This window comes from Peromyscus eremicus, chromosome 1, assembly GCF_949786415.1.
Source record: "Peromyscus eremicus chromosome 1, PerEre_H2_v1, whole genome shotgun sequence".
NCBI lineage: Eukaryota > Metazoa > Chordata > Mammalia > Rodentia > Cricetidae > Peromyscus > Peromyscus eremicus.
Genome location: NC_081416.1, coordinates 166,164,749 through 166,191,477, shown reverse-complemented (window position 1 = coordinate 166,191,477; position 26,729 = coordinate 166,164,749). Strand labels below are relative to the sequence as shown.

Here is a 26,729-nt window from a genome sequence, read left to right as displayed (position 1 = left end):
TCTCCTTCAGTCTTAGGCATTTTGCTGACCCCTGTATCACGTTATAGTGCAGCAGAAAGGGCCTCACCAGACACCAGTGCTGTGTTCTTGGAAATAACTGCTTCCAGAACCACAAAATTAAATAAATTCTGTTCGTATAATTGCTGGCTTTCCAATATTCTATTACTGCAGAATACAGACTAAGATGGTCTCCGCATCTTGCAGCAGAGTCTATGGGATGGGGGCAGGTGGTAGAGACACTGTCAGAGCAAGATAGGAAGAGAGAGGGTCGGAGGGCTTCATGGCCTATGAAGACAGCCAGGAGGACAAAAGGAACCATTTGTAATTAGTCACAGCAATCAGAGACTATTTAGTTAGGGTTTCTATTTCTGTGACAAAACACTGTGACCAAAAGCAGCTTGGGGAGGAAAGGGTTTATTTTGCTTGAATTCCCACTTTACAGTTCATCATCCAGGGAAGTCAGGGTGGGAACACAAGGCAGGAACCTGGAGGCAGGAGCTGATGCAGAGGCCAGGGAGGGGTGCTACTTTCTGGCTTGTTCCCCATGGCTTGCTCAGCCTGCTTTCTTATAGAACCCAGGACCACCAGCCTAGGGATGGCACCACCTATAGTGGGCTTAGCCCTCACCATCAATCACTAATAAAGGCTTACAGGCTTGCCTGCACTGTGATTTTAGGGATGCATTTTCTCAACTGAAGTTCCTTCCTCTCAAATGACCCTAGCTTGTATCAAGTTGCCATGAAAGCTAGCCAGCCCAGACACCCAGAGGCCCCAACTGCTCCTCTGCCAGGTTTCAGCCTCTCTCTCCTCCTAGCTCCCGAGCCTTCCCACTCCTGAATCACTTGGCTCTCCTTTCTTCTCCTTCTTTTTCTCCCATCTGTGGCTGTCATGGGCCAGAGAGTGCAATAGGGACTCTGGAGAAATTACATCTGCAGCCCCTCAAGGACTCGGGCTGGGGAATGCATAGACACACAGAGATGTGCACAGTCCATGCAACACTGTTCTTATCACTTTAATGTAATTACATTCATATGTGAAGCTAAGAACATAGAGAAAGGCCTCCACAATTTAAGATTATACATGCAAACACACCCCAGACATGAATGATTAGAGTAGCAAGCACGTCTAGACGCAAACACAGAAACACACATCTGCACATTCATATTAGAAATGACCAGCTGGGTGGTGGTGGTGCACGCCTTTAATCCCTGCACTTGGGAGGCAGAGGCAGGCAGATCTCTGTGCATTCGAGGCCAGCCTGGGCTACAGAGTGAGTTTCAGGACAGCCAGGGCAGTTACACAGAGAAACCCTGTCACAAAACAAAAACAAAAACAAAAACAAACAAACAAACAAAACAAACAAACAAAAAGAAATGGCCTTTCACTATAAAAAGCATACAGTGCACACACACAGGTCCATGCTTGAATAATAAACAGACAAAACTGAGCTGACATGTGTATACCCACCCCCAGAATTCAAGATGCATTACTCCCTACGCCCTTTTGTCCTGTTTATCTGTTTCGTGGTGATCTTGCCAACATCTTAGGGTGGGGGCAAGGAGATAGGGAGTGAGCAGGTCACCAGCAGCCCAAGCAGGAAATATGGCTGCTCACACTCCCGGACCGTGATGAGACAGGAGGCGGGAACAGCTCAAGTTGCATAACTAGGTGGAGAGGCAGGCTCAGCATAAAAGGTCCTGCTGGAGTGCGCAGTGAGGTCGCCAGTGGCCAGACCAGGACCATGGAGCCCAGTGTCCTGCTCTTCCTCGCTCTCCTCGTGGGCTTTGTACTGCTCCTGGTCAGGGGCCACCCAAAAGCCCGTGGCCACCTCCCACCAGGACCACGTCCGCTGCCCCTCCTGGGAAACCTCCTGCAGATGGACAGAGGAGGCCTCCTCAACTCCTTCATGAAGGTGAGACTTATATGGGGCCTTTGTGTGGGCTTGTCCTTGCTTTTGTCCGTGGAGATCACTCAGAGGGATGAGCAAGCGACTCCTTCCGGGCCATAGGTTCAGGTGGGAAGGTTGCTGTGTGGAAGGTGAGATGCTGATTGGTGATGATGGGCAGGCATGTCCTCACTATGGTGGAATTCTGCGGGGGCAATGTGCTTGGAGTGTGGAAGGTGTAGAGCCATTGAGGCGTAAGCGTGTAGAATTTCACTCCGTGGGGCTTGTCTGTTCCAGAAGAGAAAGAAAAACATCAGAGGCAGTTGGCAGGTTTGGCTCCTGCCAACAAAAGAGAGAGCAGAGATTAGCTTGAGGTGTTCAGGGACAAAGGGGAAGAGAGGCAGGGCAGGAGGAGGGGTGGAAGGGAGTGTTTATCAGTTTATTGCAGCAGCTAGCATTGTATTTACCAGTCTCTGCACAGATGCTTCACACTGGGAATTTCATGTTTAATTACCACTTGCTTGCTAATAATTCATCAGCATCCACGCTCGCTCCTACTTTCCATGAGAGAGCTGAAGCAGTGATTGTAAGTCCCACTCCTCTGTCCCTCCCCATGGCTGTAGAGTTCTCCCTCTTGACCTTGTATTTGTTACCCTCTGGTTTTGAAAAGTCCCCCCTCCAATCAATGGCAAATTTAGCTATTTTACTTTATATTTTGAGACAGGGTCTCCCCATGCTTTTAAGGTTGGCTTCCAACTCATGATTCTCTTGCCTTAGCCTCCTGAATGAAATGAGAATCGTGTATCACCACACCCTGACACGAGTGTTTTAAACAAGTACTTCCCACATGTTAGAAAACTCAAGTCAACATCCCATTTATTTTAGTTTTAAAAAATCCTTAGACACTTTCTCATCTGCAGATACTCGATCTCAGTCATTTGTGACCCCCCCTTTCCCTCTCTCTCCTCCCTCTTTTCCCCACAGAACCCCTTCTTTTTGCCAACAAGACTCTCCCTGCTTTAATATTCTCATTTCTGCCCCCCTCAAGTTTAATTAGGGTCATTTAGAGTGGGCTTATGTGGGACTTGTTGCTTGGAGATCACTTTGCACAAAGAGAAAGGATGCCTTCTAGGCTCTAGGTTCAGGTGGGAAGGTTGGTGAGGAAAATTTGAGATGCTGACTCCTGCTCGGGCGTGGGTGGGGCCCATTTCCTGGACCATGAGCATCTCATGAGTGACTACACCACTACAGAAATCGGCACCTTCCCCCGGCAGCATTAACTGCCCACAGACCCACAGTGAGGGGTGGTAGCATTCTGTCACAGTGTGAAATGCTGCATCTTTCCCCAGCAGGGACAGTGATGTTAATGATATCAACACAGGGTCTAGGATATGTGCAGTCAGCAGGAAATTCCAGCATATACCAGCTCTGATATGATGGTTGGTTGTCTATGTAACTATATATTTTGAACAATAAAGAGTCCCATGTTCCCCTGCAAGAATAATAGTGACAGCATCGGGCAGCAGAGCTGCATTCCTGACACCCAGGAGCTGACAGACTAGTTTGAGATGTAGAATAAACATACAAAAGTTAATTAGCTAAGTTGCCTTGTTCACCTGCCTGATACAGAACACAGGCAAAGCAAAATGGCTTTCCTCTCAAAGGTTTATTTTTACTTTATGTGTATGAGTGTCGCCTGCATTTATGCATGCATACCATAGGCATGCTTGGTGCTCCAAAGGGTGTAGGATTCCCTGGAAATGAGTTACAGATGGTAAAAGTACCAAGTGAGTGCTGGGAACTGAACCCAGGTCCTCTGCAAGAACAGCATGTGCTTTTAAACCCTAAGTCATTTTTCCAGTCTAGTAAGGACTAGAAAAGCTGCTGATGGAAGTTCTGCAAGTGGCTGCACCAAGGTCAGGGAAGGAGAAGCACACTAGCCCAATAAGGGGATGATTATTCCTCCCTAGCACAGTAAGGGGATGACCATTCCTCCCATCTGCTTATCATGGTTTAAGTGAACCAGCCTTTTCCAGGGCTTGTCTCTTGGCTGAAGATTGATGGGCCCAGCTGAATTAACTCCTAAGGGAGGAGTCAATCTTTGGAGTAGGTAAGAATATCCTGTCGCCACTCAGGACCAAAGGGAGGAGGGAGGAAGAAGGAGTGAGGAGAGAGGAGGGAAACAGGAGGAGGGAAGCAGGAGGAGGGAGGAGTCTACTCTAAACTACTTTTAAGGCTCTTTAACAGTCTCCTCTTAAGACTGGGGACTCTAAAATAATTTGGGAGATGGTCTGAAATTTGGTGATAGAACATTTCCAAAGCTGTTCAGTGAGGGTCGGTGTCTGGACGGGTTTCAGTCACATGTAGCCCCAGGAAGAAATGCTCATTTAGGAGAAGACATAAGAAGGACCTGGGTGGTGGTGGAGGAGAGCTGGCCCAGCAGTTAAGAGCACTGGCTGCTCCTTCAAGGACCCAGTTTTGGTTCCCAGCACCAAAAATAAATCGCTCCCATTTGTAACTGCAGTTCCAGGGGATCTGGCTCCCTCTTCTGGCCTTTGAGGGCACTGCATGCATGTGTTGCACATCATACCTGCAGGTGTAACACTCACACAAAGTTCATGATACTCCCTTGGTAGGCTCACAAGAACACACATCTGTGTCTGCTCCCTGGGCTCTTCGTCAGGCTTTTAAGTGTGGCCTCTGAGGCTTGATTCAAGAGTGGTGGACTGGGGATCTATTTTCAAATGCTTTGATAGTTGTTGGGGGTGTCTAGAGTCATAGCCTGGGTGTGACTTCTAAGGTCCTGGAGTACGACCACCTGTTTTATCCTCACAGGAACGTCTTTAGAGTCCCATCTTATTCACATCAGAACCTCAGGGGAACCCACCGTTATCATGGAAACTGGTGTGAGGAACAGACTCAGGAGGAACTCAAGGACAATCTTATCAGAGTTTGAGATTAAAAACATCAGGGCAGGCAAGTGGTACATCTTGGCAGCTGCTGGAAGAGGAAGGGATGAGAGTAATAGAGGAATCTATGCCGTTTGTAAGCACCCATATGGTGAAAAAGGAGTGGTCAAGCTTCAGAAGAAGAGAGGGACAGCTCAGAGTGTAGGGAAAGCACACCCAGCCTTTGGTTGGTATCTGAAGAACAAGAGATAGAAAGGAGGTTTTGGAAGAGTCATGGTTTTCTGAGTCAGGACTCAGAAGAGGAGGTGGGTCTCATGGTACAGGTACTACAGTGCCTCCTGATGGAAGTTCTGCAAGTGGCTGCCTAGAATTTGGAAAGAAATGTAATTATTATTATTATTATTATTATTATTATTATTAGTCTGTTTGAGTGTATATTTACTTTGTGTGTGGATGCACACACCTTTACATAGAGGCCAAATGGTGGTCTTGGTTGTCTTCTATCGCTCTCTATCTATTCCTTTGAGGCAGGGTCTCTCCCTTAACCTGGGCCTGGCATTGTCTTAGCTAGGCTGTAAACCAGCAAGCCCCACTATTCTGTCTCCACCTCCACTTTGGAGGTGGGGCTACGAGTGTTCTTGGGACACCAGGCTTATAACTGTGGACTGGGGTGCAAATCCCAGTCATCACGTAGCAGCCAGTGTTCCAGACCACTGAGCTACCTCTCTAGTTTCAGTTGTAATTTAAAATGATTCATTTTAGATTTATTTTTATTTTGTGTGTAAGAATGTTTTGTCTGCACATATGTCTGTGCACCATGTGTGTGCCTGGTGCCTGCAGAGGTCAAAAGAGGGCATTACATCCCCTGGAACTGGAGTTAAAGATAGGTGTGAGCCACCATGGGGGTGCTGGGAACCAAACCCAGATCCTCTGCATGAGACTTTTAACCTCTGAGCCATCTCTCCAGCTACTCCAGTTTTAGCTTTTGATCTATGATATTGTTGAAGTTTATCATCAGCCTTCCTAATGCTATGACCCTTTAAAACAGTTCCTCAGGTTGTGGTGACCACCAACCATGGAGTTATTTTTGTTGCTACATCATAACTGTAATTCTGCTACTGTTATGAATCATAATGTAAATATTTGTTTTCTGTTGGTCTTAGGTGACCCTGTGGAAGGATCACTCAATCCCCAGAGGCGTTGAAACCCACAGATTGAGAACCAATGCTCTACAAGAGCACACCTCAGTGAATTTTCAAAGCAAACACATTCTTATCATCAATGTGCAGATCAGCTCACATTAAGATTGGTCCCTGTCTTGTGCCCTATATTTACTACCCTCTCACTATTCTGACTCTGGGGGTTGACTTTACCTGTGTTAAAATTCATTAGGATAACAGCAAATGTAAGCAGAAGTTACTTTTATGGCAACATTAAGTGTGTGATCATTTCTAACATTGACCTGATAGGCAGGTTTTTATTTTGTTGATGCACAAGGTTCTCTGGTGTGGACTCACCACTGTTGCATGTAACATTTTATTAAGAAGACTTCCTTCTAGGAATAATCTGGTTCATTCAATTGGTGAACATGTGTATATATTTTTGTTGTACAAGCACTTGGAGGTGAAGATTCTCTGTATGTTTATATTCAGCTTCAAAACTTATAGCTGATTCCCCATAATCACTGATTCTCTACTCACAGATTCAACTAGTGGATTGAAAATACTTAGTAGAAATGCATTTGGGGCTAAGTGTGGCTCACATCTGCAACCCCAGCACTTCAGAGACTGAGGCAGGAGAATGACAAATTTGAGACAACTTAAACTACATAGTGCATTCTAGGTCAGCCTGGCCTATATAGTTTAAAGGTCTTGTCTTAAAACATAAACACACGTAAATCACACATGTATAGAGTTTCCTTCTTAGCACTTTTCATAAATAGCATCAGGTCTTGACCGTTTTCATAGCCTTTCATTTCTATTAGCTGCATTGCAATCTAGAGTGAGATAAAGGTTGTGAGAGGATGAGGTGGGTTATATGCAAACACTCTTCAAGGGCTTTCAGCCCTTGAGGGTTGTGACATTCCTGGGATCAATTCCCTGAAGATGACTAGATGGTCGCATTGTCAGATATTTTCCAACTGTGTGTGCTGTAGTCATGACTCACATTCAGGTCCACTTTCCCTTCCCATGTAACCCAGTGGGTAGGTCAGGACCATTCTCTAGAACATTGTAAGAAGCCATTGGACAGGTTGACACTGGGTCACAGGAAACATGATTCTTGATTGAGATTCCAGAGCTGTCCAGACTGAAGGGTATCAGCAAGGATCTATATCTGTATTTACACCCATATATATATATATATATATATATATATATATATATATATATATGTTAACATCCATATCATATCCATATCTGTAGCTGGAGTTTTCTCCAGTCCTGCCCAGCCCTGTGGTTAGGATGAATCCCTCTTACCTGCATCCTGCAGCCACTTGGTCCCAAATAAACACGCAGAGGCTTATATTACTTACAAAACGTAAGGCCTATGTGTCAGGCTTCTTGTTAGCTAACTCTTATAACTTAACTCAACCCATTTCTATTAATCTATATTGTAGATGAACATTCTTGTTAAATAAGAAACACAGAGCCAGTGCAGAGATGAAAGCCCAAGAGGTCAGAGCTAAAAACCTTACCCTTCACTGCTGCTGTTGTCCTCTTCAGCAAGAGACCTACTTCCTGTCTGTTTGTCTTTTTTATAGACTTTCTGTTCTGCCTTCTCATTGTTTGTAAACCCAACCACATGACTGCCTTGTCACTGCCTGTCTGTACAGACCTCCCGGTCTTCTATGGTTGGTATTGAGATTAAAGGTGTGTGTCTCTATGCTGGCTGTATCCTTGAACACACAGAGATCCGCCTAGCTCTGCTCCCAAGAGCTGGGATTAAAGGCGTGCACCACCACCACCCAGTTTCTGCTATGCCTTGCTGTTAGCTCTGACCCCCAGGAAACTTTATTAACATACAAATAAAATCACATTTCAGTACAATTAAAATATCACCATACTATATGTTGCCATGTGGCTGTGGCATTGCTCATCTGAGGGCATCTTTTTGCTCCTTGGGTGGTGGGCTGGCATCTCTCCCATGTCATCTCTCTCTTTCCTGTATCTCTGGATTTCCCACCTGCCTCTAGGCTGCCTTGCCATAGGCCAAAGTAGCTTATTTATTAGCCAACTAGAACGACACATATTCACAGAATACAAAAAGACATCCCATAGAACTTCCCCATTTCTGTCTAATCAAAAAGGAAGGTTTTAACTTTAACATAGTAAAATTACATATAATAGTGCTCGCTTCGGCAGCACATATACTAAAATTGGAATGATACAGAGAAGATTAGCATGGCCCCAGTGCAAGAATGGCACTCAAATTTGTGAGCATTACATATTTAAAAAAATACATGTAAATAAAACAGTTATCAAGCAAGAATTAGTTATAATATCTAGTCTATTTGTATTTGGCAAAATTAAAGAAACTAAAGAAACTAGTCTATCATCTGTCCTATATTTGTGAGTCTAAAGTTTTGTATCTAATTTTATCTTTTATCAGAGACAAGGAAAATTATAACTATCTAGTCTTCAACTCCACCAAAGACCCCAGAAGGATATAATATTACCTGAGTAAACAGGAAGTGAATTACAAGCAACTTCCATAATTCTAGAAGTTACTGAGATATCTAGCTGCCTGGACAGTCATCCAAAGTTTCTCAGCACCATTGGGGCATCCATCTTCAGCCTACAGGCCTAGAGTCTCTGGCAGACTTTTTAGTGAAGCAAGAAATTCGAAGGATTGTCTCGCCTATTGGCAAAGTTCACCAGTTGCTTCTCCCTGTGTCCTGCAGAATGTCTGGCAGTCTCCTCTGTGAGGCAGGAACCTGAAGAAGGATCTCACCCTGTTTAGGCAAAGTTCAGTGGTCACTTTCCCATGGGTCCTACATGTCCAGTCTATACCACATATTGTCAAGCAGTCCAGGCAAGAGCAGTTTCTTGCCCAAATGGCCAGTTTTGCCAAGAAGAAGAAGAAGAAGAAGAAGAAGAAGAAGAAGAAGAAGAAGAAGAAGAAGAAGAAGAAGAAAAACTCCATATGGAGTGTCTTTGATGCCCATCTTCCTCTTTGAAGTAAATCAGTGCTGCTAGGAGCAGACATGTCTCACTGTCCAGAAAAGTCTAAGTTTTAAAACATTTTAAATGCCATATTCTGTAATTCTTTTAAGTGTTTGAAGATTACCTACCTAATTGAAAAATACCTATGTATATCTAGAAAACTTCACTAACATGACTACTTATTAATCTGTATTTTTCAACTATACACTACAATTTCAAATGAGCTGCACAAACATAGTACCCCAAACAGGAATAGAAATATATACAGTATAACAAAATTTTTCTTCAAATTTGCATCAGTAAACAAAACAACTTCGAATTTGCATCAATAAACCAAAATCCATAGCAATGTAAAACATTTAAAATAAGTTGTTGCTCTTTAAGTACACTGAATATCCTACCCTTTCATCCTATCATATCTACACTATCCCCTTTTCTTCTTTAGAAAGAGTTTGTATTCATAATCAACCCCTTTTAAGTAAAAATAAACATTTATAAACAATATTTTAGGAATTTGGGCATAGCTTTTCATACTACTTCCTGCTGGTTGTGGGTGCTGGCAATCTTACGGGAATCCTGAGAAAATTAAGAATCATAGTTAAATCTTGGCTGTAGCAGTCTGTGAGGCTGTATCAACCTCTCAGAGGGTCTTGGTTGATCAAACCATATTAGCCTGGAAACAGTCCATGGGTTCTCATCTTCTGTGGAAATAAAAGCAGAACATCTTTTCCAAAGCAATGTATCCTTAGACATACAATTTGAAGTCAAGATACCTTTAAAATATACATATTGGTTTAACTCAGCAGTCTTTACAATCAAATGTCTCTCTCCAATTAAAAATCCCAAAGACAACACAATTCAGATTCTCTGTGTAAATTTTATCTTTATGTGGATTGACTTTTATATTACTTTTACTGTCTCTTTAAGTACTTTGTTCTTTAAAACTATCTATTTTATTATATAACTGCATATGTTCTTTTCTCTCTCTCTTCCAAGCCTATGTACATTTTTACATACATTTTAAACCATTTAGAGTTTTGTATCATCTGAATCTGTCTTGTTGTGAATTTATAATCCTTCTTTGACCAGGAGCGATTTTAAGCTGTTAAGCTGCATGGTGACTTTGGCTGTTGCCTCCACCCCCCCACCCCACCCCCCACTTAGCTTCCCAACATGGTGGAGGTATGTTTACCACCAGCTCTGGGATCCATGCTTACCACTGATTCTGGGAAGCAGTGGGTCTATGCCTCAATCCAGCAGTATATAACCCAGAACTCCACCCCCAGTTTTTTTGTCTATACTAGCAAAAGCTAAATCCACCATGCATCACACTGCATGGCTTGGAGACACCTCTGTGTACCGTGACCGGAATCTACCATGCTGTAGGTCAAGCCCACACAGCTGCGAACCTGCCATGCTGTAGCTCAAGCATGCATGTTGCACCATCTTTGTATCATGACTTGCCTGAGAGACTCAATGAGGAAGCTGCTCTTGACTCCATTTTAGAATCCACTTTTATAGCTTTCTCAGGTTTTGGGTAGAAATTCTTGCCTCACATTGGGTGCCAAAGTGTAGCCAGAGGTTTCTCCAGTCCTGCCTGGCCCTGCGGTTGGGATGAATCTCTCTCACTCACACCCTTCACCTGCTTGGTCCAAGTAAACACACAGAGGTTTATATTACTTACAAACTGTATGGCCTATGGGTCAGGCTTTATGTTAGCTAGTTCTTATAACTTAACCCATTTGTATTAATCTATATATTGGCAAGTGGCTGTGGCATTAGTGGTCTGCAGGCATCTTGTTGCTCCTTGGTTGTTGGGCTGGCATCTTTCCCATGTCATCTCTCTTTCCTGTATCTCTGCTTGGATTTCCCACCTTCTCTAAGCTGCCTTGACATAGGCCAAAGTAGCTTATTTATGAGCCAACTAGAGCAACACATATTCACAGCATACAAAAAGATATCCCACAGCACTTATCAGAGTCTATATCTATATCTGTGTTTGAAGCAGCAAGTTAAGCCCCCTCCCCACACCAGTGCGAATTTACTCCAAACACTTGAGAAATAAGAATAAAGCTCTTTAATAATGCACATCTGGTTCTGGCCAACATCCCAGAGGAAGTAGCCTCAAAGAGACATTTTTAACAGCTTGTGTAGATCTTGGGCACTAACAATCCATATGTGCTGTCACCTGTAAATATCTTGTAGGTTCCATCAGGCTTTGAGCAGTTACACATATTTCACAGAGATAGGAACTGGAAGCCTGTCTATTTCAGATAAGTGGAGATTTATGGCAAAGATATCGTCACCATTAATTTTAAAACAGACCAGTGTTGTTCCTTTTGAATCACATTGCTTGTGTCTCAGTCATTGTTCTGTTGCTCTGAAGAGACCCCATGACCAAGGCAGCTCTAATAAGAAAGCATTTAGTTCCTTATCACCATGGCAGGAACATGACAGCAGGTACGGCAGGTGCTGGAGCAGTAGCTGAGAGCCACATCCTGATCTGTAGGCAGAGAGAAAAACTCTAGGCTTAGCATGGGCTTTTGAAACTTCAAAACCTACCCCCCTAGTGACACACTTCCTCCAACAAGGCCGCACCTCCCAATCCTAATCTTTTCAACCTGGTGACCAAGCATTCAAATACATGGACTTATAGAGGGCCATTCTTATTCAAACCACCACACCCAGGTCCATCCTGCTTTCCTGGCAGAATTACACTCTTCCTGATAAGAGAAACAGGACTTAATGATCATTGTTAGCCAGTGCTATCCCCTTTTAACTGCCCAGTAGAGCCATGTTCTTTGATATGGGAATGGAGCCTAATTCACATTTATCTTAACAAACAAATATTAGCAGAAATATGTTCTCAGAAGCCTAAAGTACAATTATGTTCAGGGTACAACTATTTTCCTACAATTTCTAACAAATCCAGTTAACTTACTACTTATCACCGAGTCATATGAGAGGCAGCACTGCCTTAGCTAAACCCTACCCTGTGCAGCTTAGTATTTCCTAAGCAAGTTTACTGCTGAATCCTCTGTAATGTCAATTCATCACTCTCAGTTTTCCTACATCATATTTTTATAATGTTTATTTTTTGATACCAGGTCTCATGTAGCCCCAGGCTGGCCTCCAGCTCAACAAAAGCAAGAGATGACCTTGAACTCCTGATCCACCTCATTTACTTCCCCAGTGCTGAGTGTATAGCATGGCCCCCCCAACCCGCAGCCATACTATAATGCAGTACTGCTCCGATCATCCAGCATCCATGCAGACTTCCATGGTGGTAGATTGACCCTGAAATTTCTAGGTCCTCAGAAGGGGAAGGGTGGTCAGGGTAGGGCTTCCTATGTTTCACTTTGTATCTAAGTGTTTTCACAGGGTAGCAACAACGTCTGCATTGACTAACAACAATCCTGGTACTCTTATGCTTGGCAGCTTCGAGAAAAATATGGAGATGTGTTCACAGTGCACCTGGGACCAAGGCCCGTAGTCATGCTGTATGGGACAGAGGCCATAAGGGAGGCTCTGGTGGACCAAGCTGAGGCTTTCTCTGGCCGGGGGACAATTGCTGTGGTTAGACCAGTCTTCAAGGACTATGGTAGGAGTCTCAAAGTTTGGGATGAGGTGGGCTGGAGAATGGGCCCAGAAAGAGGAGAATCTGATGGAATGAAGGCAAGGGGTAGGGAAGGAACCAGGTTTCTTTGAACTTCCTCTATGCTTCTCTTACTTTCTTAGGTGTGATCTTTGCCAGTGGGGAACGCTGGAAGACCCTTAGGCGATTTTCTCTGGCCACCATGAGAGACTTTGGGATGGGAAAGCGGAGTGTGGAGGAGCGGATTCAGGAGGAGGCCCAATGTCTGGTGGAGGAGATTAAGAAATCCCAGGGTGAGTCTCTGAGAATGGGCATAAAGGAAGATGGTGATACAGAAACCTGAGTGCACAGCCAAAGAAAGAGAAGAGACATCCATGGGCAGAGAAAGAAACACACACACACACACACACACACACAGACACACACACACAGACTCACACACACAGACACACACACAGACTCACACACACAGACACACACACAGACACACACACAGACATACACACAGACACACACACAGACACACACAGAAACACACACACAGACAAACTCACAGACACACACAAAGACACACACAGAAACACACAGACACACACAGACACACAAACACACACACTCACTGGAGAGAGGATCACATAGGGGGAGAGAGAAATACAAAACGAGAGGGAAAGAGATGTAAAGTTAACAGTATCCAAGAATGGCTCAGAGACATAGATATTGGTATTTGCATGCATTCTACTTATGTTCAGGGAAATCCATGCCTGGGTTAAGAATATGTGTCAGTCTGGGGTGATGGCACAAGCCTGTCCTCCCAATACTCAGGGTACTGAGACATGAGGATCATAAATTCAAAGCCAATTTTGCTACATCATGAAATCTTGTCTTAGAGATAAACCATGGTTAACATGGTGGGTGCAGCTCCGGCATGCTGGGCTTGCCTGGCACACACACAGTTCCCAGCCTGATCCCTAACACCACAGCATTGGCATGGGGCCACCTGCTGGTCATCTTGGTACACATGAGGTGGAGGCAGGAGCATAGAGGTTTGAGGTCATCTTTGACTGTATACCGTGTTCAAGGGCGTCTTTATCACGTTAACCAGTCTTAAAACATGGTCTATGTCCAAGGCAGGTGTTAGAAGCAGGAAACTGTGTTCTTTCCTTGTGGACGCTCTGATGAGTGGGGCGGTGAGCAAAGATGGGGTGTTTTACTTTGTGGCAGTCATAGGCACTTCTGGGTACTTATAGAAACTTCACATCAGGTGACCTAGTCTGTTTTTACCACCTCATTCCTTTGTACCGGTGTTTGTCATCTCTTTTAAGATTTCTCAGGAGACTCTAAGAGGTCCATGCAGAGACTGGAAGGGAACAGAAGGAAATAAAGAAACTAGGAAGGAGAAAGCAAGGTGACAGATACTGAGAAGCTGAGACGGAGCTTGAATGACCAAACAGAAGAGAAAATCCTGGGGAGCAGGAGTGAGGGGAATAGAGGGGGGAGGAAAAAAGGTAGGGGCAGGGAAAAGAGAAAGACAGAAATGCTGAGAGACATTTAGACAGGAAAGAAAGGCTGACAAGCATCAGGGAAAGATCTGCAGAGGAATCAGAGACAGCAGACAGGCCAGACCCAGAGAGAGGGGTAACAACGGCCCAATATTGCTGGACTGACAACATCCCTCCCACCATGAGGACCCATGAAGGAACCCAGAACTAAAGGCAGCAGGCACTGGGTGTTGATGGTTCTTGGAACACCACAGAGCCTAGAATCAGAAGGAATGGAGGAAGACTCAAAGATGAGACTTCTAAATCCACACAGGCAAACCCAGAACCATTCTCTGCACCATTCCTGCCAGTGGGAGTTAGCTATGGGCTCAGAGTCAGAATGTTTTCCTGGGAGGAGGTGCACAGTGGACACTATGTTACAGACGCTCTGCTTCTCAGCTCTCCCTGTCTGATCCTGGCCCCAGTCATGAGGAGCTGTGTTACCTTGGTGAAGTCAGTGCCCATCTCTGTGTATACTAATAGCATTGCATCTTACGTATAATTTTGAGAGGAAATTTAATAAAATGGTGTATGCAATACTGAGTGCAGGGCCTGGTGCATCTTATGTGTAAATGGGGTAGCAGCTGCTGGTATTCTTTGAGTAGTGAGTGGTGGGGACAGGTTTACAGAGATGGGGCCAAAGCCCAATGTTCCCCTGATACCATGTCTTGATGCTATGTCTCTGAAATGCATCCTCATTCTCCAGGAGCCCCCCTGGACCCCACCTTCCTCTTCCAGTGCATCACAGCTAACATCATCTGCTCCATTGTCTTTGGAGAGCGCTTTGACTACAAAGACCGCCAGTTCCTGCACCTGCTGGACCTGTTCTATAGGTCCTTCTCTCTCATCAGCTCATTCTCCAGCCAGGTCAGTGGATGGGAAGAGAGGCGCATCCAGGGCAGAGGAAAGAAGAGGCTTCTCTGTGGGTGAAGAAGGGAGTGTCTTAGGGCTGGAAGAAAGGCAGAGACAACATGGAGAGACAAGGAGCCTGAAGCCTGAAGGGCGAGGATGGGGATCAGATGTTAAATAGGGTGGAGAAACCCTAATGCAGAAATAGCGACTCATCCAGACATGAGAAAATGATGACATGGGGGCTGTGGCTGTAGCTAAGAGGGTAGAGGACTTGTCTATCATGTGTGAATCCTGGGGTTCATCCCTAGCACCAAATAAGCCAGGTATGGTGGTACATATGTGCAGTCCCAGTACATTGGAGATCAGCGTTCAAGGCCGTCTTTGGATAAATATTGAGTTTGAGGAGAGTCTGAAAGACATGAGACCCTGATTGACAAAAACAAAATGATGGCTTAGGAAGGAGTGAGAGAGAATACAAAGAAGTGCCTGAGAAAGGACTCAGAGAAACAGGCTGAGAGCATGCTGTGTGTGTATGTGCATGAGAGCGGAAATGAAGGAAAGAGAAGATCAGCAAAGGAGTGAGGGATGGGAGGGCAGAGGATGGAAGGAGAGAGGGCAGATCCTTGTGAAATATGGGGACCTAGGAACACAGCCTGCTCATTGAGTCCTGATAGCTCCAGGTGACCTCCTGACCTTCTTTCCTGCAGGTATTTGAACTCTTCTCCGGTTTCCTGAAATACTTTCCCGGTACACACAGACACATCTCCAAAAACCTGCAGGAAGTCCTCGACTACATTGGCCAGAGTGTGGAGAAGCACAGGGCAACCTTGGACCCCAGCAATCCAAGAGACTTCATCGATACCTACCTTCTACGCATGGAGAAAGTAAGTCCTGCATGAATGAGAGAAGTGATGGGTGAGAGTGAAGGCTGGGGATGTGAGCAGAGGAAAAGGGGGCAGAGGATGGGGAGGAGAGATAGGAAATGGAGTGGCGGAGATGGAGAAGAATCTAGAAATTGAAGACTAGAGAAAGGGAGGAGAAAATGAAATAGGGAGAAAGAAGGCTGTGGAAGAAACACAGGGCAAGGGACAAAAAGCAGAAAAGACCTTAGGGGAAGAAAGAGCCTGGGAGACAAAACATGATAAACTACCAGAGAGTAAAGTTGAGAGAGAAGGAGACAGAACAGGGAGTAAGTGACATTGTCAGGACTGAGAAATGCCAGATGGTCCATATAGTGTGAGACAGAAGGACAGTTCCCAGGATGTGTGAGCATCTCCCTGTAAGGATCCAGTCACCCCTGACCCTCCCTTCTCTCTCCCATCTGGAACCAGGAGAAGTCCAATCAACATACGGAGTTCCATTACCAGAACCTCATGGTCTCCGTTCTGTCTCTCTTCTTTGCTGGCACCGAGACCAGCAGCACCACGCTCCGCTATGGCTTCCTGCTCATGCTCAAATACCCCCAAGTTGCAGGTGCGCCACAGGCGGTCAGTTGGGTGATCTTCTAGCTCCCCTTTGGTTGTGGAGATTTGTGTGAATGAGAGATACAGGGGCCTCTTACAACTGGAGCTCTGGTCTACTTCTAAATTAGGGCAGTGCTGTGGGTGTTGTGCAAATGAACACTCAGCTGGCCCATTTTCCCTTGATTTCTCCTATCACTTTAAGGTCGATCCATCCACCCACCCATCCATCCATCCATTTACCCATCCATCTATCCATCCATCCATCCATCCATCCATCCATCCTTCAATCCAACTTTCTTTCCTTCCTTCCATTTTTCTATCTTTACATCCATTTATTCATTCATCTTTCTATCCATGCACCTCTTCATCCATCTACTCATTCTGTTCATTTACCCACCTTTCTGTCCACCGACCAACTCATGTCATCCACCTTTCTATTCATTCATTTTTCCATTCATCTAAGCATGTGCCTAACTAAACATCTATTTACTCAACCATCCTTCTATCTACTTACCTATAAACACTTTTTCACACACACACACACACACACACACACACACACACACACACACACACCCAGTACCCACCCATTCAACCATATATCAATCCACTGTCTAATTTTTCTTGATCACCCAACTGGCCATTTCATTCATTTATTTCAATTCATCAACTTACTTTCCCTTTGATCAGTGGAACTGAATAAATTGTCATTGATTATGCATAAACTCATTTATCCTTCCATCAAAAGTTTTATTCCTTAATCCTTTCACTAACTGGTCTTTGAGTTTATCTTTCATCTGTCTATCCTTTCTTCCCTTTATCCTCTAATTGAGTCATCTATTGATTTATGAATTGAATACATAATCCAGTGTTCAGTCTAATCACTTCATTAACTCACAAATCTGCTCATTTATTAATTGATTTATCCATTAATTTTATTATGTATTCATTTTACATGTGTCCATTGATAGATTCATTTGCTAATCTACCTACTTCTCTGTTATATTCCTGAGGATACAGCCTCAAGTTCTTAATACAAAATCAGTGTAAAGTTATGGCATGTGCGTGAGTGGAAGCATGTGTTTGTTAGTGCATGAGTGTATGTGTGTAATATGTGTATATGTATGTGTGTATGTGGGTCTGTGTGTATAGAGAGACAATTCATTCCCTTTCGAAGGTGAGATTTTTATGCTTTTCTCCCTCACACTCTTACATCAACATGATTGTTCTGAAGTCTCCCTATGCAATAGCCCTTTGCTGTATTTTTCTCTTTTTTTAAATCCCTGCTGAAATGAGGTTGAAGCTTGTGGAGGAGAGCTGTGATATAGTTTTAAGCATGGGCACAGAGAGACAGTCGCTTAAGAACAGGACAGTTGTTTGTACCCACAAGTGCACTGAGTTTCTCAGAGAGTCTCCTTGATGCACTCTTTCCTCGGTTGTTGACTTATAGAAAGAAATATCATTGCTACAAAGCAGGCAAAGTAGATCCACTGTTCCTCTTTTCTGTGCAGAGAAAGTCCAAAAGGAGATTGATCAGGTGATTGGCTCACACCGAATCCCAACCCTGGAGGACCGCACCAAAATGCCTTACACTGAGGCTGTCATCCACGAGATTCAGAGATTTTCAGATCTAGTCCCAATTGGTGTCCCACACAAAGTCACCAAAGACACTTTGTTCCGAGGGTACCTGCTCCCCAAGGTAAGACCAGCTGCCATTCCACATGTCTACTCCATGATCACTCTACACTCTCCTCATCACCAACCTCAGCCTGTTTGTGGTTTCCTACACTCTGTGTTTCTCAGGGACTGACTGAAGATGAGAGTCAGGGTATGCTAATATCTTTGTGTCTCATAATGTCTCCTAGAACACTGAAGTGTACCCCATCCTGAGTTCAGCTCTTCATGACCCACAGTACTTTGCACAACCAGACACCTTCAACCCTGACCACTTCCTGGATGCCAATGGGGCTCTGAAGAAAAATGAAGCTTTTATGCCCTTCTCTATAGGTGAGACCCATTTGTGCTTCCTTTCCCAGACACTAGAGGGCAGGCTCATCCTCCTGGATAAGATAGGTCTCGGTCCGTGTTTAATGATTCTATTCCAGCTGCTTTGTCTGAACCATTTTATTCACCCTGGCTACAGTGCCATAAGAGGACTCTTGAATTAAAGGAGCATTCTGGACATCAGGACTTTGGGGAATTATTTAAAAGCCTCTAAATCTGAGCAAATGCATTTTCTTAAGAACTAGCAGCAAGAACAACTGCCATCATCTATGAACACTGCTGTGAACTGTGTAGGGTCTTGATGCTTGGGGAGGCATTGAGTTTAGCTGTGAGCACTGGGGAGATGGGGCATGTCTTGACATGCTTGTCTCTGTGTGCAGTAAATACTCTGGCTTGCTAAAATGTAATAGAAATTAAAATTACTACCATTTATTTGAGCAAAGAAACCATTCATGATGGATAACATCCTGAACCAGAAAAAGTTCAGAGCTACAGCACCCATTAATGTCAGCACGTGGTGTCTATAGACAATAGGGAGCTGGTCATGGACACACAGCTCGATTGTTGCCAGTTCTGCTTTTGCCTTACTTGGCCATGCTGGAGTAGTTGGCAGCCTAGGGTAGGTCAACTTCTATGAGAGACTGAGACTTCTTCTTCATTGGAAGAATATAATCTCAAGTTATTGAGTTATTGTGTTGGCTGTTGTGTTTGGTTAATTTGTTAGTGCTTCCATCCAAATTTATTCAGTTTTATGGACTCTATGGGATGTAAACATGGAAACTTTTTGTTCATGTTTTTATCTTTTGGAGAAAGGGGATTCTAGAAACAATTCCTTAGCCTTTAGTTGTATTCTCATGATAGGGAAGGAACCTGAGGGTAAGTGTTCATTAAGCAAGTTCTCTCAAAAGAGCACACACCTCCAGCCTCTCCTTGGTGCATTCTAGAAGATGCTCTCCTGTTGTTCCTCCTCCTGTTCTCATTCACTCACTGAGGGATTTCAGGCAAGTGTTCTCTTACTAGCCATGTCTCAGCTAAGAATTGTCCAGTGTTGAGTTTCCAAGTGACTTCAAGACCCTGGGCTTAGCCTTGTTCCTGACTCTGTCCAGTATAAGGGCCTCCTTTTCTATTTGATCCTCATAGTTGCAGACATGTAGGGTGTGAGATAAAAGTGAATTGTCTGTATAAGTGTTCCAAGTTTAGAAAGACAGGTTGTTGGGAAATGGGATGTAAGAAGAAGACATGTAAGAAGGAATGCTTGACTAGATGTTGTTGGACAGAGAAGTTGGAGGGTTTAGAGTGTTGGCTAGGAAGTTTAGAAAAAGCAAGCAGAAAAGAATAGATAATAAGACACATAGTGATGGTCGGTATAGACACAGGTTCAGGGAGACTGCTGTGTAATGCAAGCAAGCCAGCAAGCAAGCTAGAGAGTGAGCAAGCAAGCAAGCCAAAAGGATATTAGAACCTAAGAGATATGAACGGTGTCTGAATCGCCAGCTCCAGGTGTGGGGACATTATGTTGAGAGTGAGATCAGCCATTAAAAGCTCCTCTGGAAAAATCTGGATCATAGAATGAGTTCCAGGAGCACTGTCTCAGAGAGATACTCCGTGTGTTTCTAAGCTCATGTCACCTAAGTTCTGGAAACGGGACACTCAAGGGGATAGGGTGCTTTCCCTAGACACCCCTACATAGGCATGATTTCCCAACAACTAGAGGGCACAGGGGTTGCTGGGAAATCCCTCCTCTACCTGGAGGACTGAGGTGGTCAGTTGCAGATTAAGAATCTCTGAGGTACAGGGCAGGAAGTGGAGCCCCTGCCTGGTCTTTCAGGTTCCCATTGTTCTGTGGTACTCCATGCCTGAGGTAACAAACCTTGTGTCTCTAAGAATACTCTGGATGCCCCTGCCCATTCTCAATTGTGTGAACCATTGTGTTTGGGAACTCGTTGAAGTTCATTGATCACAAGCTGAAGAAGCAAAGGAGGTAGAGAGACAGAGAGAAAGGTGGGGGTGGAGATGAGTGACAGAGGGGACAGAGAAAGAGAGAAAGGTGGAGGAGAGGATGGGCGACAGAGGGGACAGAGAAAGGGGAGAGACAGAGAGGCCATGCTCTGTAGTCTATCAACTTCCTGCCTCTGTCTCCCAAGTGCTGCACTTGCACACATGTGCCTCCATGTCTGGATCATACAGGACCCTTAACACCATCCAGTTGTTAATCTAAGAGTCCTTGTAAACAGTACCTTCACCCTCAGGGCAGTCCTATGTGATGGGTACCAATCCCTCACATGAGCTAGAAGGGAACACTAAAGATGTTGCATTAAACATGTGTACACATACACACTTGGTTCCTATTCTAGTACCTTCTTACAGTTCTGGAACAAAGGACACTGATAATCCCACAAATTCTAGAAATCTGTTGAAAGTGACCATGAGATACCCACCAACAGTTTGTCCTGAATTTTTGATTAATTTATTGTGTATATGTTTGAAAGTCTATACATGTGTGCTATGATGGGTGTGTATGTCTTTATATCAAAGGACAGACTGTGGGCGTTGGTTCTCTCCTTGCAACATGTGGGTCTAGGGGGTGAACTCATGTCCTCAGGGCTGATAACAGGCTCCTTTCCATGCTAAGAAGTCTCACTGGCCCTTGCACCAATTCTTTAAGGTTTTGGGAATCTCTTACTGTTTTTGAATTGCAGGTTGAAGGTCAAACCCATTGTTTTACTTTGCAATCCCCAGAGTTGTCTGGGTTTAGGGATGGGACAGTCCAAAGGTTGTATACTGCCCTGGGGCTCACATGGCTCATCCTCTGTGCCCACAGGAAAGCGCATTTGTCTTGGCGAAGGCATTGCCCGCAACGAATTGTTCCTTTTCTTCACCACCATCCTCCAGAACTTCTCCGTGTCCAGTCCCATGGCTCCTGAGGTCATTGACCTCAATCCCAAGGAGAGTGGCTTTGGCAAAGTGCCCCCAGCATACCAGATCTGCTTCTTGGCCCGCTGACTGGACTGTGGTGGCCAGGTGACCCCCACTCCTGTTGAGAATGGCCCCAACTTTCTGCCTCTGAGAGACCTTCTGGAAACCAGGCCCTAGGTCATTGCTTACTTCATTCCACCTCACTGTAACTTCTGCAAAGCTGGAGGTGTGTTCTTCTGCCCTGTGAATGGCACTGGAGAAATCAATTAAGTGCCTTTCTTGATGTGTGAACAGAGAGATTTCAGGAGGCCACATCTCATGCTGAATCACTCCCAAAAGCCACAGTCCCCATGTATCAGCTCCTGGAGATACATAATCTATGCCAATGGACTCTGTATATGATCTCTGAATACTGAATTCTATAGATTTGCCTAACATGTATGGCTCATGTCAACAGAATCACATAGTGTGTGATCTTTGGTGTCTGGTGTCTTTTACTTCACACAATATTATCTCGGTCCCTGTGCTTTGCAGGCCACAGTCACATACCTTCCTAGGCTTTTCTCATGATCTTTCTCAGTCTTCCTATGTTCTGCCAGCAGAAGGTGTGGTCCTGGTTTAGGCTGGGTCTTCCTACCTCTAAGAATCTGATAAGAAATCCCTCACAGCATGCCCAGCAGCTTGGGTTTTAGTTGGTGCCAGATGCAGTCAAGTCAACACTCAAGAGCAGCCATCACAAGGCCCAGTCCCCTGAACTCTTGGCTACTTTTACATGTGACATCTTGATTGTGTGGTAACTAAGGTTCTTTTCAGAAGGGCTTCTGGCTGCAAACTTGGTCACATCCAGGCCAGGTTTGTGAAGGGTCAACCTGTTGCCTTGTTCCCTGCCACGTTGTTAGAACCTGGAACAGCAGGTGGCTGATGCCAGGTGTTAAATATGGTGGAAAAATAATCAGTAAGTAAATAAACAACTCAACACTGTGACAAAATGAGTCACTCCATAAACTTACCCAATATGGAGCCAGACCTAGTCTATCTCAAATCTCTGTCACTCCCTTCAGATGACCAGAGTAAATCCTCGTCCCCAAACTCTCTGGACTGACCCAGTTCTGTGAGTCATCTGCTCTTGCTGTCTTGTCACCTTCTGACAGAAGTGTCTGGGAGCCACCCTTTGAGCAGTGTCCCCTGAAACTCAGCCTCTGCACACTGCACTGCTGGGACAAGCAGGTGCTTGTGGGAAGTGTCATTTATTTAACATCATCACCTAGGAAGGTGTCTCTAGGCAGCCTTTGGCCAATCAGCAGGCAGCTCTCAACACACTCCTGAGATACTAAATTTCCACCTTCATTGCCAACCTCCCTGTAGCCTAAGGTGAATTATCAGGAGGTTTGCCAAGGTAGATTTCTGGCTCACTCTCTTCCACCAACCACAGAAACAGGACAACAAACAGAACAGTCTGTCTTCAAGAAAAACAGGAATGTGCAGCATGGTAATGTAGGACCATGGCACTCTGTCTTCTCCTGAATCTTGCTAGTCTGGATCTCGGGTGACTCTAGCTCAAGGACTGTCTTTATCATGGACAATGGCTTCTGCCTTTGCTGGAGAACATTTTGCAAACAGACCTCATGAGCTACTCAAATCTTTCCAAGGTGTGAGATGTGGAGAAGGTCAGGGTGAGGAGGCAGGAGGTGGGAGGAAGGAAGTGATGCTCATAGGCAGCAAAGAGTTGCAAGTCCATGGTTCAACAGACATCTCCAGATCAGGTTGTGAATTCTCCATTTCTTCTTCCATCCCTGCTGTGGCACTAGAGAAGCTTCTAGAATTCTTATGAGGAGGAACAGTTTGAAGGTAGGTAGGGACATAGGTGCAGGTAGATGTAATGTGGTCTCCATCCTTGAGAGCTGCATTTGCTTACATGGAGTCCCTGAATCTCATAAAGTCCTAAGTTGGGAAGGTTCTCAGAAAAGCTGGGACCATGGAAGGGTATGAGAGAGATGGTCATGTGAAACCACAGAGCTCAAATTTAGGTTCTTCCCTGATTAGACCCAATTGGGATTGTGATCCAGAGAAGAAGGACCCATCACTATGGTCAGCTTGTGAGTTCTGGGCCTTGCCTCTGCAGCTGAGGGGGAAATATGGAGATACTGTCATGCTGCAAGCCATAAAGATATATGAGGTAGGATTTCAGCTGATTTTGACAAGGTAATACCTGGAAGAAGCCAAGGGTCTTCCACAGGTCAAGCTGAGGCTCAAGGAGTCTTGGTGATATTGGCTTTCTATTATTAGCCATTTCCTGCTATGAGTTTCTCGTGCTCTCTTGTAGCTTTTCCATCATCCATTGGGTACAAACTTCCCTTGTACTAATGGAATGTTTTGAGAACCTTCTGCACAGACAGCTATGCACAGCCAGAACCCCAGTTCAAGCCTTCATGTAATTATCATCATTGGCAGCATCTGGCCAGGACTATCCCTAGATGGACAAAAGTATCTGATCAGAGATACCTCTGTGCTCTCTAAGAAACAAACTCAGACTATCTGTTTGAACGGGCCTGGCCGATCTGCTAATTAAGCTTAACTTTCTCCTTTCTAAAGTCTTATCTCCAGTTTTAGATCAAGCTTTAACAATTAACTCAGAACTAAACCGTTCTTACTTACAGGTACATCTAGCTGTGATGGAAGTTGCTTAGCCAAGATGCCAAGTGATCAAGCACACTTCTCCCCACCCTGCCTGAAAATGTGGGAGCAGAGACAGCTTGGAGAGATAAGCGCCAAAGGGATAAAAGACAGTTTTATTTTCAGAGCAAGGACTAGATGGAGAAGAGAAAAGAGAGAGGAAGAACTAGATGAGTAAGAACTGGAGAGGAACAAACTGAGATGGGGAATAGAATACTAGAGGAACGAGATGGAAGATGAGGAAGAGCCAGATGGGGAAGAACAAGATGAGAAAGAACAAGATGAGAAAGAAGGAGGTGGGAGAGGAGCTAAGATGGGAAAGAACTAGATGGATGAGAACCTAGATGGGGGGGGGCAGAACTAAGACGAGAGAATTAAGATAGAACTTAGAGGGGACAGCAGATAAATGTAGAGAGAAATCAGGCAAGAAAGTAGCTAGGCATGAGAGTAGAATTGAGGCTATGTAGACAGAATTTTATCCCAGAGGAATAAAGTAGACAGACAAAAGAGCTCAGGATTCTTAGTTTCTTTTCCTGAAAATAATTCTTGCCATTTGTAGCCTCTCTTCTGAGCCCCTCAGAAGAAGATTATTAAGGCTGGTCCTTAATAATTTTTGTAGACTGTCACACTCTACATGGGCTTCAGCCTATTCTTCTCCTGGGTGGACATGAGGCAATATGGGAGGCCATAGAGGATCAGGCTGAGGCTTTCTCTGGCCAAAGGCTCATGGCCATCATTGATCCATCTTCCAGGAAGTGATGAGTGCCGGATGGTTTTGTAGTTAGTGGGAGGGAAGATCCCACCCACCCCACTCTTAGGTACGTTGTTTTTTTATTTCTTTTTTGGCCAAAGAGTAACTTGGAGCTTCCTCTAGTGGTTCTGTCTGACCACCATGAAGGACTTTGTAGCAGAAAATGGAGCATGGAGGGTGAAATCAAGGTAGAAGCTTGGGGTCTGCTGGTGAAGCTTTGGAAAACCTGGGTTGAGTCCCAGGGGTGTGTGCAGGAGGTCAACACATGGGAGACAAAGAGATGGAGAGACCTAGAGATTGCTAAAGATTCAGAAGAGTGATGAAGAGGCAGGTTCTTGGGGTGGGGAGGGAGGATGACAAGTTAAAGATCCAAGGATACATTTTGAAATAGATGTTTCACAGAAAAAATTAGAACTAAAATATGTGATACTAGAAATAGTTAACAGAGACAAAAAGTGTCTGGGTGGGAAGGACAGATGGATGTGAGACAAACCAGGATATTGTAGTTTGAATGAGAATAACCCCCACTGCCTCATATTATTGAGTATTTGCTCCCCAGTTGGTGGAAATGTATTATGAGGATTACAAGGTGTGGCCTTGATGGAGGAGGTGTGTCACTGGGGATGGGCTTTGAGGTTTCCAAAGCTCAAGCCTTTCCCAGTTAGCTCTCTGTCTGCCTCCTGACATGAATGAGATGTAAGCTCTCAGGTACTGCTTCAGCACCGTGACTGTCCACGTGCTTCCATGATCCTGACATGATGGTTACGGTCTCACCTCTGAAACTATAAGTAAGCCCCAGTAAATTCTTTTTTTTTTCTCTCAGCTGAGCTGGTCATGGTGTCATAGCAGAATAATAGAAGAGTAATCAAGACAAAGGGCATAAAAGGAGAACAGACTCTCAGAGAGTCAGAGATGAGACCAGAGAGACACAGATGCACAAGGAGTCACACCATGACTACAGAATAACAGACACAGCAAGGTTTCAGAAGTACAGGCAAACCTGGAGATGGCACCAGCCATGTGAGAGTCAGCCAGAGGGACAATGTAGGGGAATGAGACCAAGACAGAGGGTACAGTACAGGAAAGTGGATAAGATGGAACAGAGGATTAAACCAGAACTCTGTGCATGCTAGGCAAGGATTCTCCCAACTGAGAGACATCTTCAGCCAATTTTGTCCTATGGTGCCTCTGTAATTTGAAAGATTGCTGTAGATGCCAGTGTTGTTTACACGGTTCTCTCTGTTCCTCCCCCATCCTCCTCTGCAGATGAGTCAACATGACCTTCCAGCTCTTCATTTGTCCTCAATTCTTTTGTAGATATCAGGATAAGAAACAAGTTACCACAGGGAGAAGATAAAGATAAAATTCTCATTGGAGGTGTAATCATACGTGCGACCTTCCATGATCTTATACATGAACTATACAAATTTATACCAGTTTATATTTTCCCATGTGAATGATGAATAATAAAGTCCACAAAGTGAATGGTTGTGTGAAAGACTGTCAGCAAAATAAAACTTATTGGTATGGAATGAATGTTATTTTGTGTGTGAAAAGGCATGAGGGTTGTGTGTGTGAGTGTGTGTGTGTGTGTGTATGTGTGAGTGTGTGTGTGAGTGTGTGTATGTGTGTGTGTTGGGGGGAGCAGGGTAGAAGGCTATAGTTTGAATGTCATCTCTAAAACCCATGTTAAATTTAAACGTCATTATAAAAATGTTAAGAAGTGAGATCTTCAAGATGTGATAAGGTCATAAATCTTTTGCCTTGATGTTATAGGTTGATTGTGAATGTTTCCCAAAACATATGCTTGAATTATTTTGTTCCACGGCAGGTGGTTCTGTTTCAGGGAATTATGGGATCTTTAAGAGGTGAGGCCTGTCTGGTGGAAGTAGGTCACTTACAATGGACTATCGATAGATTATATGATGGCTTGTCACCTGGGCCTGATTGCAGCTTCTCTCCTTCTCTCTTGTTTCTCAT

General features: G+C 44.5%; 1 protein-coding gene and 1 non-coding gene across 2 annotated transcripts; both read left to right on the top strand.

The window, feature by feature from the left end:
* Positions 1–1,741: 1,741 nt before the first annotated feature.
* On the top strand, positions 1,742–21,412 carry LOC131902480 (cytochrome P450 2B1-like). Its single transcript, XM_059253479.1, has 9 exons — positions 1,742–1,912; positions 12,396–12,558; positions 12,696–12,845; positions 14,797–14,957; positions 15,650–15,826; positions 16,274–16,415; positions 17,917–18,104; positions 18,271–18,412; positions 21,231–21,412. The coding sequence occupies exons 1-9, from the start codon at positions 1,742–1,744 to the stop codon at positions 21,410–21,412; spliced, it is 1,476 nt and encodes a 491-aa protein (XP_059109462.1).
* LOC131902849 (U6 spliceosomal RNA) lies at positions 8,141–8,247 on the top strand. The gene has a single exon (XR_009377134.1). It is a non-coding gene; the product is annotated as a U6 spliceosomal RNA (small nuclear RNA).
* Positions 21,413–26,729: the final 5,317 nt, after the last annotated feature.